Below are 22,430 nucleotides of genomic sequence, written 5' to 3'. Positions count from 1 at the left end.
CTGCTGTTGGTTGCTAGCTGTTGCCTCGCTCTGCCCTGGAGCACCTCTGGGCAGCCATCCCCGGTGGCAGCGGTCCAGGCTTGATGACGATACACAGCACATTTTTGGCACACGTGCTTCAGTCATCTCCAGCACGGAGGAAGAGTGCCCCGGAGCCCGTTTAACAGAGGCTGTGTCTATCCCGCAAAATCACTGCCCGGCCCAGAGCCAGCTGGCACGGACYGCTGCAGGTCCATGCTGCCGGGGCTACCTCTCCTGGCACAGAGACACTACGCCCCATGGCTTAAGGCATCGCTGGGGGTTTGTGTRAATTTTTTCGACTCAAAGCATCTGAAATACTCCGAGGGCTGTGTTGCAGCTCAGTCGAGTGCAACCACGCACCAGCTCGCAGAGAGCCACTCRGCGCCCTCCGCGTCGGAGCTGGAGAGCACCGAGCATGAACTTGCCCCCGTTCTCTTTTATTCAGCAGTTGGCCACGCRATCAGCGTAATTTACACCACACGCTTAAATAACCCTTCAGAAAACAAATAAATTCCCACATCCCCGCAAAATTGCTTTTCTTTGGGTTGCTATAAATATATAAATGGATATAAACACACACATCCATCCATACATATAATCTACTCTGAAATTTATGAGTGGGCTCTTGAAATAGTCACTCCCTCCCTTCTCTTCCATACCTGGCTAAACCATGGGATGCACCTCTGAAATTTGCTATTCGGGGCGAATTTGCAAATTCAAGGCACAAAGTCCCCTGGACAGATGGCACAGTCCAGCTCGCTGTACTAAGGCAGCATCAGCATTATATTCACAAACATGCATTTGCCTAAGCTGCTTTTAAAGTTTCCACTAAAGAMCATTCCTCGCCACTACTTTTTCCGGTGTTTTACCATCCTGGTTGGTAATTCCAGTCCTCCAAGGACTAGAAAATCTGAACTTTTTAATTTCAAAATTAGCTCAGCTTCTAGGGATTAACACAGGTTTGGGTTTTGTTTTTTTTTAAGTGAGGAAGTAAGACTTACTGATAATAAAGGGAGGGGAAAACAGCACCTTACAAAAAGTTCTTAATAGGAATTCCTGGACAGAGAAAGATTTTTGAGAACAGTTTGAGTTAGCTTCCACTGCTTGGAAAAGTAATTCACAAGTTTCCCAATCTAAGTCTTATTATGCAGACAAATGCAAAGATCTCACACATGCAAAAACATTAGATTTGCTAGCTGCTAAGCTGAAAATCCGACACGAGGAGGAGTTACACAACTTGCAAGTAGAGGGATACAAAGAAGAAAGAAAAGGGAGGTGAAGAAAACGACAAACCGAACCGAGCGGAAAGCCGAACGGCTGGTGTTAAGCACTAAGCGCTCGCTTGGCGGAGATGAGCCAAGGACTGGGCCCCCCCTCAAGGGTTTCACCCCTCTGCATCCCTCCCGGGCACCCTCGACCCCCAGGAGGGCATCTGCACGGTATTGACGCGGGCGCCGCGAGCCGCTGCTCGCATGCCGCCGGCCCTCCGCATCCCCCGCGTGCCAGCAGCGGRGCGAAGAGCCCCGGTGCCTCGTGCAGCTGCCTCCTTAGTCGTGCCGCAGAGCGGATCGCTTCCTTTGCGGCTCTCTTTGCCAAGTTGGCTGCTGCTGCTAACACCAGGCGCGCGCAATGATTTATAGCATTTTTGTCAGTCTCTGGTAAAGGCTATTTTCCTAAGCGGAAGATTTGTCTAGCAAGGAATTTGTTGCAGAAACATAGCTAATAATTATCCACTGTATACACAAGTTGATTACTTCAGGGCTGCCTTTACCGGTTTCTCTAGCTGGTCTTTCACATGACAGAATAAAACAATCCCTCCAACATCCAGTGAATATCTGAAGGATGCATCAGACAGAGAAACTACAGGCATAAAGCAAATAACTGCTTAAATTCTTTACAGGGAGGTTTTCCTCTGGGATATTCTTCACATCTGAAGCATGCATGTCCATCATTCACTAACACAGCGTTCTCTATTCATTTCCTAGGTGAGCAAATAATAGGTTTTATACAGTTATAAAAATAAGACAGTCATCTGAGATCTCTTTTACTTGCTTCTTCTTGCTGAGAATTTGCTTTCCAGTACCTGTACTAGAAGCACGTATTATGGGCTTTATTCCAGGTACCTGCTTACTATCATTGCAAATTCCCGTAGTCCGTAGCGGTCACCTCCCTTTAGCAGAATTAGGATACAGAAACAGAGGAAGCCAAGCAGTGAAGTGGCCTGAACCACCCAGGACATTTGTGCTGAAGAAGATGAGAGAACTGAATACCCTTAAGTCTGATTTAATGGCTTTTTTTTTGGTTTTAAAGCAAATGAAAAGCATCTGAAGTCAGATTCCTTTTCCTGCTATATACTTGTGAGCAGCCTCTTCCCAAGACGTTAGCAATAAAGTTGTTAATGGGAAAGAAATGGAAAAGAAAAGAAATAACCCAAAAATGCCTTTTCCCCAAGTGTTCTGGAATCCGCAAAGGCACACTAATTTGTTGACTAATGCATATACTGCAGACCACCTAACATCACTTATTTTTCTCTAGGTCATAATGTATCATTAAATGCAATGTCTCTCTAGCCATAATCTCAGTCAAAAAAGGACAGAAATATTATAGTTCTCAGGGAGCTCACTGGCTTTTTACAGTCTAAGTAACACATATTGAAATAGCTCCTCGCATCCTATAACCACATCTGGAATGCTAAAAGCGGAGGCCATTATCCACGTGAACTCAGAGCCCATTTGCCTTTCACTTCTCATTTCAGCACCGGCTAATCCCAATTTAGCATCACACTGTTTACAAGGGTGTATTTGATGGGTCTCAAGCTGATCTTATTTACACTTGCTTTAGGCCAGCTTGTGTGCTGCTTCTGCAGGTTCCCCACTTAATGGTGGTCAGCAGAGGGTGTGAGACCACATTTGTGCAGTACGACAGCAGTATGAGCAGACTGATTATACCCTTCTACCCAAGTAAAATTTTTAATGTCCTCTAACACAACGTACACGATACATTCAGCCCATAGCATGGTCAAAGTTTTGTGATAAATAAAAGCAAAAATGATCCATGATTTTATGGATCAAAACAAAACTGGCTATTCTACCCTCACGTTGCTTTAGGGTATAAATCACTGTTAGTGGAAAATCATTATTAGTTTACATAAAGGGTTTATTTGATCCCAGCTTTCAAAGAAAACTCAGTTACCTCTGCATCATGTTTTGGTTTATGCTTCCTCTTAATTGGTGTTTCCAGAAAGCGATGGTAATTCTCTACGAACGAGCACACTGCAACGCTCTCGGGAAGAGCCACCGAGGGCCGGGGCTCTACGAGGGGCTGCCTCAGCCGGGAGCAGCCCGTCTGCGGCCGGGCCGAGACGGGCAGCACGGGGGTCCCACTGGGCGCTGGCCGCTGCTGAGCGCGTCCCGACAAAACCTGAACACCGAGGGCTACGGTCCTCCCACCGCAGCCGGCCCCAGCACTTAATCTGTATTTATAGACAGCTCCTCTACCATCTGTGCAGGCTGCCCTTACCATCTCGGAGGAATTGGGGTGGCATTGTTTGAAGAGCTGATTAAATAGCCAGAAAAAAGTAATCCATCACTTAAAAAGGGAAATGGAGACAGTTTACAATGGTGTCCTGTAGCTCTTCAGGATATTTTCTTCCTTTTCTTCTATTTTGATTTTAATCCAATGCCAAACATCATAAACACCCAAACAGAGAGCAGAATTTACTGACAGCACTTCACGAGCAATGACTAGGTGGGAGCAGTGATGGGTTATGCAGTTTCCTCGAGGCTGATCCTAGCACTGGATTAAACTCCGCTACAGTAGAAGATGCTCTGCTTCCTGCAGATGTTGTTACACGTAAATGTAATCTAAAGTGCATGAGCTGAACATGAGATTCAGATTAAAAGAAAACATAAAGGAAACAAACAAAATACAAATGTGCATCTCCCCAGGGTGAGATGTGAAGTGGTTGTTTTTGAGCGGGATGATGTCTCTCTGATCCCTGCTGACCTTCCCTCAATATCACAAGGATACTTCTCCGCCAGTGAAATCTAGTTTCTAAGTGACTTCTCATTCTCACATTCGTCCCCAAGGAAAGATAACCTCATCATCACCTCTGCTGACCGCATGGAGCAAAGAGAAGGCACTCAGCTGGCAGGACCCTGCACTGCACCAGGTGCAGGGCAAGTATGAAAGTGAAAATCCAAACAGGAGCCTCTTGATCCTGAGGGGCATCCACCACGCTCAGTTAGCCTACGAGTCCCGCACAGCAGGGCCAGGAGGGAGCACAGGCTGGGGTGGCACATCAGCAGCAGGAGGATAAAATAACAACTCTCTGGTCACTAGGTTTATTCTCTGTTTGCTGCCCTCCCAAGTCTCCCAGTAAGCTGCACAGTTTCACGGCTGCAGCGTCTGCAGCCCGAGCGTCTAGAGCGGGGGAGAGAAGCTGCGAGGTCTCTGCTGCAGGAGCTGCTTTCAGGCAGTGGAAAGAAAAGAAAGGCTTATAAATGGGATGCTGGACCACAAGGGAGAAGGAGTAAGAGCAAGGTGAACCTCAAAGGTGTGCAAAAGCCAAGTTCAGCCATTCATCTGGGACCAAGGTAGAAAACAGAGGGAGGAACATTAGCCAGGTTCCCATCGTGATTTACTTTATGTATGGTAAATGCACGGAGGGACTGCAAACTGGGGGTTTGAGGCTTTCAGTGATGATCTCTCAGCACTTTTGTGTATCAGATGATCGTGGCTAAGCATATGTGATGCTGCCGCTTCCCTCTGCAGTGCATGTAATCGGTCTGTACAATAGTGCTTATAACACAAAAGCTGGCAGGACTGAACACAGAGGGATTTCAGCCAACGTTTCTGCTCATTGCTCAAACAGGAGTAAAAAAAAGTCAGCCTACCACAGCTGACAGGAACATGGGCAATAGCCCATGCTTTTCCCATTTTCTTCCAGAAGGACAGAGTTTTATCAAAGCTTTAAATTTTCATACTGATGCTGTGTGCAAACTTTTCAAAGGATTTCCCAAAGAGATTCTGTGGTGTGAGCTACCAGGCTGGTTAATTGATCGCAGTGGGGCCATCTGGACTAAGCATTTGTGGGTTACTGAGATTCTGCTCTTCCCAGTCCAGCTCAGAGAATGAACATTGCTTCTATACGTTCACTCGTTCTCAGTTTACTGAGGTAATCCATGAGAAGTAGTAAGAGTAACCTGTAGTCCAGCACAGGTCAGCATTAATCATCTAAAACCCAGAAACTTTATGAAAGGATTTTATCCACATTCTCTGTAACATCTTGATTAAGATGAAGGCCTCTTTCTGTTGGTTTAAAATCCCCAAAAGCAGCAAACCAAAACACCTATAATGCTGCAGAGTGCAGTCCACAAAAATCAAACACCTATTAACTTCAGAGCAAGAGAAGAATATTCATCCTTCCAGCATGCAGAGGAGACACAAACCTTACGATCTCAACGGTAGGCTGCACTTCAGATCCCACTGCCAAAGTGCTCGTCCCCTTCCTCCCTTTTTCCCCCAAGACAAATGTTCTAAAACAACCTAACAAACTATATATGATCTAATTGCATTCTGCTTCTGGACTATTTCCTTCCATCACCTCGCTCACCGATGATCATCATCTTGTATTTCAGCAAGATAAAGCCCGACAGAAGGTAAGACACTACCACTGGCCTTTCATGAAGGTTTTAGTTGGCCTCCAGAGTCATTTCTAGGACAAGGCCATCATCAGTAATAGCCCCAGTGAACAGAATGCCTCAAACTGAGTATCTGATAGCTTAGACAATTAACTCACTTTTAACTACAGCTAGCCAGCTAGATAAACAATAGGGAGTAAAAAGTAGTAGCTGTCCACTAGGGATTTTTATGTTAATGGTATTAATTACATCCACAATTCTGTGTGTCCTTTGCATCTTACCAGGCTCCGGGATGATTAGCTGTGCACTGGTCTGTGCGTTTCCAGCATCATTTTCAGCTACACACTGATAAAAACCTTCATCTGACTTTACCAAGCCCAGAATCCGCAAGTTGCTGCCACCCTGGAGAGACAGGAAAAGAGAAAGAAAGGAGGTGGAAACAATTAATTAGACAATACCATCCAAACTGAACATGGGCTATAAGACTTTTACACAATAGCTATTCTGTGAAGCAAGGTACTACGTATGCGGTCTCAACTCTACTCGTATAGCCCTGGTCCTTGGATGCCTGTAACATTAAGCACCTTCATCAGAAATCTACTGACACCCGTGCTGTCTGCGCGCGCTCCCTACTAAGGGAGGTGCCTGCCGTGAATTCCCGTTGTCACATGGGTCAACCCAACACCCTTCTCCAGAGGTAAGCTCCAACTGACAGCCGTCACTTGAGTGGTGCTCCGCATTTTGTTTTGGCTCTTTGCTGCAGGGAAGATCTAAAACAGCTTCCAGTGCCGATGGGTTTCAACAAATACTATTTTGAAGGTCAGCTGCTCCTTATGGCCTGAGGCCTGGAGATCCGCAAGAAAAGGTCACTCAGCGCTTACTCCATTTGAGAYGCATTTAACTTTTGGCTTCTGTTAGTACAAGCAGAAACTAATTATGTTGGGTTAAAAACTTTGAGTGAGGAGTACGCTCTGGATGAACCGTATCTTCAATAAACAAAAAAATAGAGTGAAATAATAATTTTCTAGTACTGCTGCCACACAACCAATACAGCAATAGACCTTTCCACTCCTTTGACACTTAATGCTTCTGGCTGCTTTCTAACATGCAATGATGTAGAAAAAACACATTGAACTTGCTATTCCGTATGGCAGAGTAATTCCATTATGTGTGAAAAACACAAAAGAACGAACCTTATTGCTGATAGATAATTAAAGTCTGTTAGAAGGTGGGAAATTAGAAAGCACTGAACAGTCATGTCTCTGAAAAAGCCATATCTTGTGGCCCATGGACATCTTCACTGTTGTTTGCTGAGATTTTCAGGGGAGTTTGCCATCACCTCAGCTCACTTACAAGAGCTGCTGCCTTCAGGAGAGGACAGCCAGATCAGTGCTTTGGGAAAACTCACTATAAATTCTTAGCTTCACTGCCTATAAAATAAGGGTATTTGAACTAAAAGAGGTTGGAGCCCTGTGGGGGGACGTTATTTTGTGTGTTATGCCCAACAATTCTCTTGGAAAAGTTGTAATTATGTCAAATGACCGTTATCATTATTAACCCTCGGTGATTCACACAAAAACAACCTAAGAAACAATTCCTCTTGTCCCTGAAAGCATAAGCAATATAAAACATTTCCTCAAAGAGATCTGAAACACAATACAAACACAATACAATACATAGGGAGTGTTGTCAGATGAGAATTACACTCACAGCAAAAAGCCTGCGTTTTATTTTTAATTCCTGCGACTCTAAACAGATGTTGACAGGAAAGGAAGATGCTGAGAAAATGAAAGAACTGCCCAATTAGGTGAACTGTGAATAGCGTTTCTCAGCTCCCATTTAAGGCCATCCCTCCTTTCACTTACAGAAGCTGAAAACGGGCCCTACTGCGTATCCTGAATACGCTGGCGGCTCTGTTGCATGCCCCGTTTTTCCGTGGTGCTACTTTATCCTTTCTTTATCAAGAGCATCCTCCTCCTCCTGCTCCCACAGCTCTGTGGAGCACCAGTAACACATTCTCTAACCCCTGCTCCACCTACCTGGAAGGTTCAAACCTTTATATTTAAAAGAAGAGACTAAGATTTGTCTTTATCAATAACCAAGCCGTTATACTCTTCCTCCCCCCGCACATCTGCTTTGACTGCCACTCTTGATCTGCTGTCCCAGAGTACAATTTCTTTGGAGAGAAGATCTATTATTTTTGTTCACAAAGAACAGTGGCGAAGGGAGTCATTAACATGTGGCAATCAATACTATTAATAATAACTTAAAGTATGTCCTGAAACTGTTATCTCTCCATGAAAAGAAACCATTCATATCTCACTAAATGCAGGAGACAATGTCAGTGGGCTTGACGTAATCTCAAAGAAATAGTCCTTATTTGCATTAGGAGACAGAAGATACTTGATTTGCTTTCTTCAGGAAAACTGGCAAGGTTAGGAAGGCTGTGGGTGGATCAAATATGAAAGTACATTTCAAAACCTAGAAAAAGATAAATTTATAATGAGAAAAGGCTGGATAATTACCACTATCTGAAAATAGTCACTAGGAATGACCACTTCGCCATTCTTGATCCATTCCACTGTAGGAGCAGGCTTACCGGATACGGCACATTCAAACTCAATATCCATACTCTCATAGGCATAAAGATTCGAAGGGCGAATTAAAAACCATGGTGGAACTGCAAAAGATAGAGAAAAATGAAAAGAGGCAATGATTGGAGGTAAATGAAGGCTTAGAAAGTAAGTAATTTCAATAAGTCTGAAAAATATTAGACATAAATAGAAAACATGTCTGTAATTCAAATTACTCTTCAACCCTGAGTTCACTGAAAAGTAAATACTAGGGAAAATATTTATTCTAGAGAATACACTTAAACAGTTGCTGTTAAGATTTGTTTCCATTTTTTGCCAAAAGAAAGAATTAAACCTTCAGTTCAGAAAACATGTAAGATTTATGTGGAACAAAAGGTATATAATATTCTCCCAAAGTGCTTTGGGTAATCAAATCTCATTCATTTCAAAGGATCAGATGCTAACTGCAAGCAGGAAGAGGAACCGTAAGTCAACATATGGAAAGGTAGGTCCAGGTACGAGAAGTGCACTGACAAACGACAGGGAATTTAAAGTATTTAGAGTAGAGACATTTTCATATAATCAAGGAGAAGTTCAGACTGGATTGATAGAAGATGAAGAGATAATCAATAACCAGCAAATCTGTCCCTGGTGATTGGAAGAAGAAAAAGGTTGAATTATCTTTGCTAAGGATGAATTCTTATTAAGCTAGCAATTATCTGTTGCCTTGTATTACTATAATATATTCACAGTTTTGCAGTATGCTATACGATATGCTAATTTAATTTAATTTCATCATTACCATAATACTGGTATGATGGAAATTAGCAATTTGAGAAAAACTGCTAATAACATCACATTTCTAATGAGCCCCCCCATCACAGTAAAAAACACATGCAAAAACCAACAATCCATATACATCCCATCAGCTTTCAGAGGGGAACAATGTTTCCTATTTTGAATATTCATAGTTGCCAGGAAGCCAGAATAGATTAATTTCTAAGTACCATCTATGACTTATCATTTCAGACAGAAAATCCAATTGTATTTCTTGAGCCATCACTCCTGATGTCTGATTATAATATTTATAAAGTCGTAATATTAAAAAAAACCTCTGAATTAAAAGAAGGTGAAGATTATAAAAATCAATTGCTCAGAAGCTAAGAAACGTTAGAATCAAGGCTGCCCTCACATCTCTAATTTGGACCCCAGGTTTGCACAGATTACGGCTCAGTCTCCAATTACACGATCAAATTCCATTTCTTCCACGGCCTCGTTCAACACCCACCGTGGACCGTGCGCGCTGAAAGAGCGCTACTCAAGACTGGATTTCATGCTTGCCATTTAGTACATGGCTTCATGCCTTCTAGCCTTCATATTATCCAAACTTTTCTCTGCAAAAAGAATGATTAATTCCCCAGCGGGGTTCCCTCTGGCTCATATCCCCAAAATACCGACACAGTCCACAAACTTCTTCCCCTCCCCATGCCCTCCCAGGCAGTAAGAGGCACCTCCAGCCCAACTCTGCAGGGCAGGAGGTGAAATCCAGACTAGTACTGAAAGGGCAGCAGTACTCCCTTCGTTTCCTTGTTCAGTTGGGTATGAGTTAGACCAGTCTCCGCCATAGAGCATTCAATACAATTCAATATATTCAATATTCATTCAATATATTTTCCATTGCTGTGTGAGTGCTCTGCATTTTTGCACATCAGACCATAGAGTCGCATTGGGCATGCAGCAAACGAGGACATTGCTAACGACCTTCCAAACCAGCGTCTGTAGCAATGCTGTAGCGAACAGCCAAAAATCTCACTCTTCAGGGCCATGTTTAACCCTCTTCTGCCTGCAGCCGCTTGCCTTATTGACAGTAGAGTTTCCAACTCTGCAGCAAAGGCAGGCCGGGCCCTGGCGACGGCCATCTCCTTCATTAGGCATCCTGATTAACCCGCTGAGTGCTCTCCAAGCCGGTGCGCAGCGCGAGGTGGGACTTCTCTTGAGAAGACGCAACTGGTTTATTTAGAAGCTGCACCTAACACACGCAAAAATGGGGATCGAAATAACACCGCAAAATTTTTGGCAGCATTTGCTTGCTTTCGGTAAATACTTTCACAAAACTAATGTTCTCTGAACATTGTAGCATTTAGTAATTTTTTAAAACCAGCTTCCCTCCTCTCCCCAACTCTGCTGTTGGAGCTGGCGTCCACACCGGTCTTCATCCGCAGCCACATCCATCATCACCGCTGGAGGAGCTCGGAGAAGAGGCGAGAGGTACCCGGCAAGCGGAAATCCAACATTTTGGGGCTTGGCTGCAGCATTATTTTGCCAACAACAAAACTAGGATGGCTTCTAACTCCCAAGTTATGTTTCTGTTTTCGAGCTGAGTCATCCCTACCTGAACAAGCTTCTGCCCTGGGCCCTCCAGCACCGTGCTCATTCCCAACCTTTTCTTTTTCTCTTTTGGTTCGGTTCCTTATCTTCCGTTTGTTTAATAATTTGGGATACCTAAAAGCCCCAGATCAAGTTCAGATCAAATGCATGCAAATTAAAAGTGATGAGGTGTCCTGACTAATTTAGCGGCCCAATTCCCTACTGCAAGAGCTGACGTGGACACGTGCGTTCAGGTGAGAAATTCGGCAGGCCGGGCGCTTTCGGCTCTGCCGCTACACAGGACCGAGACAGCCGGGCGCCAGCCTGCGCCGGCCAAGCCCAAGAGCTTCAACTACCACTAAACCACCTGAAAGACAACACACAATTCTGCAGGTGATTTTTCAAACAAAGTACCACTTGTAAGCGAACACCGGTAACTAAGATTCTGCTCAAGACCTTTTTAAGGAAAAGCACCAGCAGCTACATTAGAGATGCACAAAAAGAGACAATTTAGTGGGTACAGTTATGAATACTCAGCGTTAAGTCTGGCTCCAGGAAAGAGAACCAAGCTGTTTGGGTAAGAAGAGCCGAAGAAAAAAAATTAAGTAGAAGAAACTGCATTCATGTGTTAATTTTTAACTTTTTTTTTTTTAAACACTAAAACCTTAGTACAATATATTCAATAAACTTGCATAAAAACAGGATCTAGGTAGCTTACAGACCATAAAATATTTCAGAATTCCAACAAAATCATGACCTACTCAATCTTCATTAGCATACAAATTACGATGTCACCAGAAGCCCACAATTAGTTCATAGACTTGTAATTCGCAGCTTCCCTTCCCATGAAGTTATGCTTCATGCCGCCCGCGTTCAGGGACTCCGACCCCGCCTGGCCCGACACCGCTCGTGCCCTCGCAGGCAACGGGGCTCCTGTGGCTCCTCTCCCCCATCTCTCTCCTTTTTTTATTGATAGAGTTTTTCTAGACTGGAGGGATTTTATTTACATGCGCATCTTGACGGCAATGAACTCAACGCAAGACGGGTGCTGGCGAGGAAGCTGTTAGGGCACCAGGGCTATGCTGGGGACAACCTCCTCGGTTGAAAGCAAGGAAAGGAGAAGACCAGCTCCACCAGCAGGAAAGATGTTCCAAGAGGGCGTTTATCACTCCTGCGAGTGCAAAGCATTTACCGAGATGTGCTTTCCCCTAAGCAGCTGATTTAAACTATTGCACGTGCACTTTTTCATGCAAACAAGGAACTGCAGTGCAGCTGCCGTGGTTTCGCTTGAGGAGCTTCTGTAGCAATTTTGAGTACGAGGTTTGGAGAGGATCAATACCACATTTGCGCCCTGTAGCACCGTACATCCCTCTCGTCTCGTTCCGCGGTGCCATTAGGAAATGGCACCGCACGTATCGCTGCTTGCCTTCTTTACGAGTTACCTTCAGCATACAAATCTGTGCGTTGAACTTCCCACAAAATGAACGAGTTTCACAACTGTTGTGCACTTGCACACAAACACCTTCTCTACCACGTCGTAAGCGTGTCCCCTCTATTTTTAACTACGGACACCGCTACCGTGAGCGGTTTGCATCATTGCTTCGGTGCAAACTGTACAGGATTCAACACAGGCAGACACCACGAACAGGGGCAATACAACACCCTGAAGCAGACAGATGTAATACATTTAGGCTGGAAATGTATATGTGTGTGTATATATAAAACATCAAGCACTATAAATACACATTCTATAAATATTTTATATATCAATAAATGTCAAGCACTGCCATATTCGCTCCGTGTGTGGTTTTTCAGTGCTGAATATTTTTAAGATATGCATATGTGAAGAAGGTTGGCGAGAAGGGTTGTAAAGAAAACAAAAATACAGGCTGTTTTCATGCATACTTTTCCTTCCAATTACACTAGAGCAATAATAAAAAAAAAAAAAACCAGTTTGAACAAACCGTAAACTTTCCCCCCACTTGGTTGCTCGGCTCCTCAGCTGCATCGCAGCTGACAAAGCCACCAGGAAGCGGCGGCACAGCCACGGGGACAGAGACGCAGACAAGCGACCTGCTGAGCAGCTCAGGGAGAATACTGTGGTTTCCAGGGGGCAAAAAGGCAAATTTTACAAATTTCACATGCCTACTTCTCTGAAGATCACACCACAGGCTTGACCTGAACTTTTCCGAAGGTCACTCCGACGACCAAGGTGCTCTGAAGCCCGTTACAGTTGCAGGTCAATGCTGCGGCCTCCTGGACGTGGGGTGACCACCATCAGTGGCACCGTCTGACTCCTTTCTGGAAAGGTCACCTGGGAACACGGTGACCCCGGCAAAGCAGCCTTGGCCCTGGTCTCGACATGGGTTTTGAACAAATGGTCTTTTCCCTTTCAGGCCCGCAGCAGGTTGCATTTATTACAAAAAGCACCCGAGAGCCGTTGGCAAGGAGCCTGCAGAAGAGCCTCAGGGCTATCGAAACATCTGCTGGCCGGAGCCACCAGCTGAGAGACCTCCTTGCTCCTAGAAATCCCTTTTGCAGGATGACGGCTGATCCTGCGCCAACAGGAAACGACTAACTCAGAGAACCGTCAACCGTTTCTAATGCAAAGCGTCTCTTCTTCGCAGGTCTGGGTGAGGAACGTGGTGCTGCTGTCCCATGCACGGTAACAGCCACCAACGGGCGCCCGCCCCATCGGCACGCACCACGGGCAGACTTCCAACAGCATGGAGCTCCAGGGCTGCTTCAGCAGCTCGTGCGGTCAAACCCTTAAAAAACCCCATCCCTTGTACAGCTCATTGCTAACTTGCACAAATCAGGACTGCAAAATGAAGCTGCGTAAAGTGAACGTGCCAGGTTCTGCCCGTCTCCAGGGGAGTCGGCATGGTGCAACTCAAAGTCAGTCGAGTTCCTCTAGAGCTACAAATGCCAGGTGAATTCCATTTTTTAAATTATATATATACATATTTGTACTTATTACTCTTCCCTGCTCTATGTAGCAATTCAGAGGACTGTGTTATTATTGCACCAGGCAAGCCAGTCCTTCCTAGGATGTTACAAGGCAGGGGCCAGTGACTCTGTAAAGCGTACGAGGCAAAAAGAAATGAGGCCCCACCAACGTTTCTTCAAAAACAGCAGATTAAAATTGCTATCTCCCCATCTCTTATCACAGCTCCGTACCCTTGTTTGGCTCTAAACTCTATGCCTGACCGTCAGACAGACAACATGCTCTCGATATATCTCCCTTCAGACTAGCCTTGAAGGAGTAAGAGAGAAATGATGCTGTTATTTTATGTAAAACTTCATTTTTCACCTAAATAATGGTATTACTTGTCTTATTTAATGATTTAGATTATTTTCATGCTTCTTTAGTTCTCAACATGAAGGTCGGCTTATACCATGACTGCAAAAAAATCACAACAGCAGCAGTTCACGGCTCCCGAGAGAAAAAGAACTGAGCTACCAAAAATTCAAATGACCCAACGCTGCAGGCACGCGTGAAAAGGAGATGGAGAAGATGCGGAGACAATTCCCGCAGCTGGAACAGGGCTCTTGCAGTCAAGACGTCCTCACTTCAGCCCTCTGCTACACCCGGGACGCATCAGGTACAAAGTGAGATGAGCGTCAGATATGTATTTTAATCGGTCTGAATCACCGGTTCTGCAACTAACCGAAGTTCATCCTTGGCGCTCAGCCTAACTCCGAGCAGCCCTCGGCCTTCCACTGCTGCCCCTGCTTGCAGCTGCACCTTGTTTCCCCAAGGCCCCGTTTTATTTCATACTTAGAGAACCATCAGCTTAAGCCAACTGAAAAGCTGCTCATCTTTTCTATTCTTGTACTATATAAATGAAAAAATAATTTAATGAAGAGATTTTATTTTTATTGGCTACGTTACCAAACATACCTCTATTAGTGAGTGCACTGATGACACTTAGGAAAAATACAATTTCAATTTATAATTAATTAAGAAAGAGTCTTCATCGTTGCATCCAGAAAATTTGCATCGTGCACGTGACCCTCCCACATCTATCATATGGACGGCTGCTACAGTGAAAAGCGGAGCCTAACATTGCTACCGCGTCTGCTTCCAAAGGCGGAAACACCTCTGAAATACTGCGATGACCTGGGCTATGCTGAAAGAGCTAAAACACTTGGTCTTGCCTAAATAACTAGTTACTTTCTTTTTGATTGCTAGGAGCAAGGCACTCACCTCAATGCGGAAGAAGAGGCGAGGTCTCCGGATCGGTTCAAAGCGTAGCTATCCTCCGAAAATGCAGAAGGGATAAAATAACAGGGAGAACTTCCAAGCGGAGGCAGGGCAACGGCAAAGCGCAGGGCTGCGGTATGGCTGCACCTCGCCAACGCGCAGATACAGAGGGGCTGCTCAGGAAATGGGACTTTCTTGGCCATTCGGGTCAAGAATCATTTCAACCCCAACTTCGGGAATCAAGCAAAAAACACCTGCCACAAAATATCAGTTCCTGACAGATGCTGCAACTTTATGTCATTTGTTTTTTTCTGAAGAATTAGTTTAAACAACATGCCAAGGGCATAACCTGTGCGTCGCAATAAAAACCTCTCCTGGTTTTTGGGGGGAGCTTGCACTTTCCAAGCTCGCGTGACGGTAAACACCACGCGCACATATCCATCTACAAGCTTCTGTAGAATATTCCCTGCATAATTTCTATAAACTGCCTTAAGTAAAATATAATCCCCTTGCAGCCCACCATACACCGACGAGAGCGCAGGATGGACTATTGCAGCAGTAACCTGACTTTCACTGAAAATTGCACAGCTTACAAATAAATCCGGAGCATATCCTTTTCAAACGGACCATCATATTGAAACACTAGTTTGCCCATAATATTCTGGAGGCCTGTGCAGAAAACAGGGTTTTGTTTCATTGGCAGAGAAGTTAGGCACAGAGGGAGGACGTTTCCCCATTAAAACCTTGTTCCATGCGAGATCACCAGGTGAAACACAAAATAAAAATGCAGGGAGACCGCGGAAGCAGGATGCTAATAAATGTTCCTTTTATGCAAGGTGCCAATAACGGACAGGCTAGGAAGCAAAAACTAAGGTCATGGATATCTGTCAATTTATAACTACCTAAAGATTTTATTTTATTGCTGCCTTTATGACTTATAGTACAGACAACAGTTATTGACCGCATCCCCTCTGCGCTGCGAACAAACGAGCATTTCATAATTGTCTGTTGGGTCAAACTGCCTGTAGATGCATTAACGCAATTTCTGTCAACCTCCGCGCAGCAGCAACACGTGCATCACGCAGCAGACTTGCCGAGGGCTAACACGATACTGGCAATTAGCTGAATTTTGAGGAAATAACACGAAAGAAAAAATTACCTCCTAAGAAAACTGCAGGACAAGCTGAATTATCTCCAGGATTTTTTTTTTTTTTTTAATACATATTTTGCCCGTGTGCCTGAGGATAGCCCAAACGGACGTTAAGCTAATGGCAACGCCAAACTGAAACAGACTGTGAGGCCACAAAGGCTTTTCAAGGTCTTTGAAAGTGTAATTTTATCATCTGCCTAAGAGTTTGGGGGGTTCTGAACGCTTTCCTCTTCTTTTGCTCTCTCGCCCTTCATCTAAGCAGCAAGGCTCTCAATTAATTCAACAAAAATATTTATAAGCACCAGCAGGCATCTGACAAAAACAAATAGCGCAAAAACCAAAAACGCAAGAACATTCTACAAATGCCTGCGGCAGAGGGACGATCCCACACCTCCGCGTCTCGGCTAGGGGAAAGCATCTGTGGTCGCACAGAGCAGCTCCTGGCCGGGCCCGGAGCTGGTGGCACCGCGCTCTCGGTCGGCACCGGCGCCCGGCATGCTCCGCCAGCGCCGCTGCAACGCGTTTTGTTTGGGGATCCCAAAGCAATTTGTAGACGTTAAATAATTCACGGGCGTTTTACAGATAGATACACGCGCAGCGAGTAAGTGACATGCTCAAGGTCATGCAATGTATCAGCGATGGGTAATTAAAAGCCAGGGTAATTAATAGGCAGCCCCGTGAGATTTCGGTGCAGCTCAGGCTCCCTGCCTCCCGAGCCAGGGCACGGAGCAGGCTGCGAGTGACACCGACTGCTCACGTCTCCTTCCGGACTTGCCGCAGGAAACCGCATCCGGGCTCGTTCAGCCGGAGCTGCAGACCCCAGGCGCCACCAGCGCGGCGGATCCCCTGCTGCGGCCGCCCTGGCCAGCGCCTCCACCTGCTCCGGGTGCGGAGCAGCTCCCGCACGGCCTTAAGGCAATGGCCATCACTGCCAAAAGAGAACCGGGGAGGCTCAAAAGGGACCATCCAAAACGCACATTAAACTGTTAATCCACTTGCAACACCCAGTGCCTGCTTTGCCCAGCAAACTCTGAAGTTTTGCTGAAATCTTGCCGGGCTGAGGTTGCCTGATAAAAGTCCAATATTAAAGGACGGCAACAGTTTGTCACTTTGCAAGAACAAAATATTGAGAAAGCAAGCTAAAAAGATATCTATTTCTAGCTATGAATTTATATGGCTTCAATCACTGCTTTATCGCACTGACTTAAAGAAAAGGGAAATGAGAAACTAAGGAGCGAGCAGATACGGCACGGCATTACGCATGCCGCCTGCAGCACGCCTTCTGCATCCTCCAGCAGCCCGCCGGGCCGCGCAGCTGCCTGCGGAGCCAGCAGGTCCAAGTCTCCTGTCACCGATTCATACGACTAGAGCAATTTTCCGACTGTCTCATTCAGCCAAAAGTAAGTCAGGAAAAAATCGTTAACACAAACTGAGTTCAGGCACTCAAAACCGTGGGAAACAAGGGCTGAGCCTCTACCACCTAAGCCGAGGGGGGGACAGGGACAGCGCTGCAACGGCATAGGATGAAGAAGTCCTTATAGAAGTCCTTATAGCCATTACATGAAAGCCTTACGAGGTGGGCTTCCAACTTCGAGTGCTAGAAAGCCATACTCCCTTTTCTAAACCGACAGGACCTCAGATTTCCCCACACGCACGCACACGCAATTAAGGACCAGGCAGGAACTCCGGGGCAACAGACGAGCAGGGGACACAGGAGCCGCTGCCACTTTATCTTGCTCAGAAGTCAAATAAAAACCTTCTCCTGAGCTTTGCTGCTCTGCATCAGGCTCGTGCCATCTCCCATATTAAAGGTCACACCGCGTGGCGGAAACCTAGCTGTCTGTCCACGTCGTCCTTTAGACGAATAAATAAAAAGCCATTTCACCTCCCTTGCAGACACAAAACAGCTAACAAGCTCCAGGCCTTAATAAAAGCATCGAAAAACACCGTTTAGTTTAAAACTAAAAGCACCCACCAGACAGCTCTGTTCTGATTTGGTTAACTGTCTTAGCTACCGACTCAATACAACAAAGTGAGCGAAGGCCGAGCAGGACTGAGGGGGAGGCAGAGATCCCACCCCAGTATAAGAAACATTAATTTTTTAAATCTGATACAACTTAAACATATTACTGCGTATTCTGCGCCTGCACAACGTACTTCAGGGCACCGCTTCTGGCATCAGCCGCTCATCGGCTCTTCCAACCGCCTCACCTTCGCCTGCAAAAGTAACAATATTTGTAATCGCTATGACTCTTCACCTGCGGATACCCATGGGTTTGCAATACCCAGGCTGACGAGATCGACCCCTCACTGTCGTTTTACTAATGGAAAAACAGAGCGCGTGGATCAGAGATTAGTCGGATCAGAGGGGAGCATCATGATGATCCAGTCTGACCTAACATACACGTCAGAGAATACGGCTTCCCCAACTTCATCACTTTTGAAACTACAGTATACGTTTTAGGAAGCACATTCATTTTTCCCTAGTGATGCAAAATACACGACAGCCATTGGTACGTTGTTCTGCTGATTAATTATTCCCATTTAAGAAGAATACTGTCTGTCTGCTGGTCTAAACTTGTCCATCTTCAACACTGATGTTCTTCATATCTTTGTCAGGCAGGTTGTAAAGCTCCTTATTATTATATTTCTGTCCTTACAGAGTGCGATCAAACCACTCTAGCCTTCTCTTTGACAAATTAAACAGAAGGGGCTCTTTCATCATAAGTATCTTTTCCGATTCTTTAATCAGTGTCATGCCTGTATCATTTCTTTATTTTTCTTCTTGAACTGCAGATGCACTCCTTCAACAGCGTTTTCCCCAATGCCAGGCACAAGGATGTTACAACCCCCCCAGGGTTATTCAAGAGCCCCATTTTTACAAATCCCATCATCCCATTAACAGTTTTGTCTCCTATATCGTGCTGGGGGCGACGCTCAGCCGGCAAGCAGCCTCGATCCTCAAGCCTGTCCCAGGCACTGCTTTCCCCCCACATCTCTGGTCCATACAGCTGGTGTCTTTAATCCAGAGCTCCATATTCACACGCTCGGCATCTGCGGGTGCTGGGCTGCCCGAATTGCCCAGCTGACTCTGCACCAATCAACGACACGTTTTCTTCGTTACCTCCTGCCCTCCCAGGAAATAATGCCTCTGCATCTGTGTTATCGGTGAACTTTGCCAGTGGGGACTCTTCTCTTTTAGGTCACTGGCCAAAATATTTGAGAAGTATTCTATGGGATCTGGCTGCCTGGGTGACAACCCCGTAAGCGTTGAGGCATCCTATTTGCCTCCTCGCACCTCGGCAGACGAGCAGCTAGCTCATCTCCACTCTTCCATGACTTCCCGCTATTTCGAGAATTACCAAAAAAGAACATTTTCAGTTTAGACACTTCTTCAACCAGTTCTTTTAAAGTTCTTCAATACAATAAATTAAGAGGAGCCAATTTGAAATTAGGCATTTGAAAGCAACTATTTTTAGTACTTTCACAATTTCCTGATCTTCTGCTTAACTCTCATTGAAGCTCCTTTACCAACATGCTCTGCTATAAATCCATTATCCAGCTTCTCTTCTGATCAGATGGGGTATCTGCATATCCAGCTGACTACTGAAATTCCTACCAGATACAAATATGCAGCACAGCAAAATGTGGTTTTTGGTCCCTCCACTGTGCAAAGACACTGGAGCGACTGTCCGTAATCCAACTCCCAAACACGGGTGCAGCTCACAGCTCCTTAGTCCTGCCGGGAGTCTCCGCTCGGGGCAGGGACTGAACGCGTAGTGCTGCGTTGCCTCAGCCGCCCTCGCCAGGCACAGCACTTACTCAGACCTGGTACGTCTAAAATGATGCTTCAGTACGTCTTAGCTCCTCAGCTGTAGGTGCCCTCCAGCTTGCAGCACAACTTTTCTTTCCCACTGTGAAACTGTGACTTCTTGGCAAGCAGCATAGCTTTAATAGCAGTCCCTAATTAACCTCTGCAGTTGTAACGACCCAGGAACGGGCAGGCGCGAGGGAGGGAACGAGGCAGAGGAGGGACCAAAACGTTGTTCCTAGGAAGTGCAATTTCCTCCCTGTCCTTCACTTGGTGCGGTTTTTTAAAGTTACAGTCCATGCCACCACGTAGGACAGCAGGTTAATGAGTGACCCTTGGGGTGAAGTGCCCACGCTCTGATACATGTTGCAACCACATTTCCTTTCCCCAAATGAAAGTTAGTGTCAGAATGCATTATGTGCAGGAAACACAAAAGAAAGCTCGGGTGACTATGTCTCTACTATGTACACAAAGCATTAAAACAAGCATAAAATTAGAAGATTCTGGTAGTAAAACCCCTTGGTTTTATTACAATGTCAATAGGTTATTTCTTGCCAAATTCAATTTATAACTATAAATACATAGTATGAATTTTTATATATGAAATTACTCCCTTAAAATATATGTATATGCATATACGCATACATTTGCCATGGTTCACAATCTTATTTACATCTTAGACATTATTTATATGAAACCAAAAGTGACTCCTTCAAATACAGCTGCTCGTTGTGTTATCACTGCTACCCAGTGTTTTCCTGACAGTTATCCAAGTTATCAGGGTTTTCCTATGCGACCTACCTCAGCAAATTGTAGGACACAGATAYCAATATACAGGATAGCGTGTTGCGTTATATAGCTTTCATGTCGTTGTAACAAAATCCTGCATCTGTAAAACGTTTGCAAATTTTATCTCACTGTCCTTGGCTACCTTAAGCCTTTATTTTCTCCTAATATAATCTCTAATTTTCAGCATACAACTGCATCAGGAAATAATATTAATTACAGCTTATCCCATTTGCAACTTGGCCTTTTACTGTGACTCTAAAAGCTCTCAGGCCACCAAGCGGCTGCAYGAAGACCTTGTACTTACCAGGCAAATTAAGCTTTGATTCAACACGTGAAATCAGCCCGCGCCGGACGATCGAAGYGGCAGAAGAGGCGCCCACGGCCACGCAAGCAACCTGTTGGCGGTACGGTCCCCCCCCAAAAGGGGCGCGGGTTTCTGCAGGGCCGGTGCGCCGCTCRGGTCCCGAACGACACGTTGGGAGCCGCGGTCTCTCTTTAACGCAAAATTAAAACGGAAGCCGGCAGCGTCACCCGCGAAGACTAAACTGCCCACAGCAGCCTTCTCGCAGGGCAGCACTGCCTTCAGCATGCTGATGTTCGCAGGAGGAATTACACTGGTCTGCATATGTATCTTATGCCTGCAGATACATTTACAAACATTTGTGCACATTGCAATACTGCTTTTACAGCTCCTGTATTCTCAGCAGTTTACAGAAGAAATAAAAGCTATAATCCATAACCCTGAGGTCTTACTAGCAAGATCCCAAACCTGCAGGCTCTGATTGCATTACTAGGATTAGTGTTTACTACTTTAAGTAACGCTCTTGACCCCTGTTTAATGACACATATTTCATCTCCCCAGTTCAAACAGAGAGGCCACTAATTCACGGACTATGAGCAAAATTCACCCTCGCACACAGAGCACGACTTACTTCTGGAGGGTTTGCGCAGAGTCTGACTGAGACACAAATACTCTCTGCTAGGCAATAAATTTCATCCAACGAGCATCGTTTTGAAGAAGCTGTTAATTATTTTCACAGGAAGAGGCTACCTTTAAGATGAGACCGGAAGGAGGTACTCGGTTGTTTTTTTCCATCCTGCATGTGATTGCTCATACCATAATTTATGCACAAGGCAAAATTTTCATCTACTTTAAGTACTCAGCTGCTGAGCTGTAATACTGATTGCTCTGACAGCTGTCACTCCTCCCACCACCACTTAAAATACTTCGCTGTTGAAGGGCAAAATAGGCTAGCATACAAATAAAATACTCCACGACAAAGAGGTTAAAGATTCGCTCCCAAAAGGTCTCAGTAAAGCAACAGCACTAATAGAGCAGATAAGGGAAAAAGAAAAGCCGAAAAGGCTAATGGAAATATTAGTAAAAAGCACCTTGAGTTTTAAGGAATTAGTTGTATCAATCACAACTCACTGCTTCTTGGTGGACGTAAGGAACAATTTATGAAATGTATTTTGATTCTTCCTGAAGTGTTTCATCTATTGAGGTAGAAAAGCTTCCTCCTAGAATTAATTCAGAACGGGCGCGTAACCGTACTACCATATATGAACTACCTCGCTGAGGTCCAGTCGCTCCCCAAAATACCGTGATGAGTCCCACCCCAATATCACAGCAAGACCCGCCCTTAGCTCTGCTTTTTATCCTTCCTTAGCACTTTTTACATCTTCATTTTCTTGCTTTTGCTTAAGAAGCAGAACCCTTTTAAAGGAAGGTATAGAAAACAGAAAATACGTTGAAGGCCAAAAACCTTGGAGAAAAAGCATGGAGAAGCTTTTTCATTGAACTTCAGAAGCGGAGATGAAGGTGAGAGGAGCCCGTTTCTCACTACGCCCGAAGCCGGCACCGCTGTCG

General features: G+C 45.1%; 1 protein-coding gene across 1 annotated transcript in view; it reads right to left on the bottom strand.

Moving 5' to 3' along the window:
* DCC (DCC netrin 1 receptor) overlaps positions 1 to 22,430 on the bottom strand; it is a 593,999-nt gene that overhangs the window by 230,724 nt on the left and 340,845 nt on the right. Inside the window, exons 6-7 of the mRNA XM_026092248.1 lie at positions 8,189 to 8,343; positions 5,945 to 6,065 (exon numbers count right to left, since the gene is read on the bottom strand). Coding sequence (XP_025948033.1) covers positions 5,945 to 6,065; positions 8,189 to 8,343 — 276 coding nt within the window. The remainder of the gene's footprint in view (positions 1 to 5,944; positions 6,066 to 8,188; positions 8,344 to 22,430) is intronic.

This window comes from Apteryx rowi, unplaced genomic scaffold (assembly GCF_003343035.1).
Source record: "Apteryx rowi isolate R43461 unplaced genomic scaffold, aptRow1 scaffold_95, whole genome shotgun sequence".
Taxonomy (NCBI): Eukaryota; Metazoa; Chordata; class Aves; order Apterygiformes; family Apterygidae; genus Apteryx; species Apteryx rowi.
The sequence above is the reverse complement of the archived record's forward strand: the minus strand, read 5'-3'. Positions and strand labels throughout refer to the sequence as shown.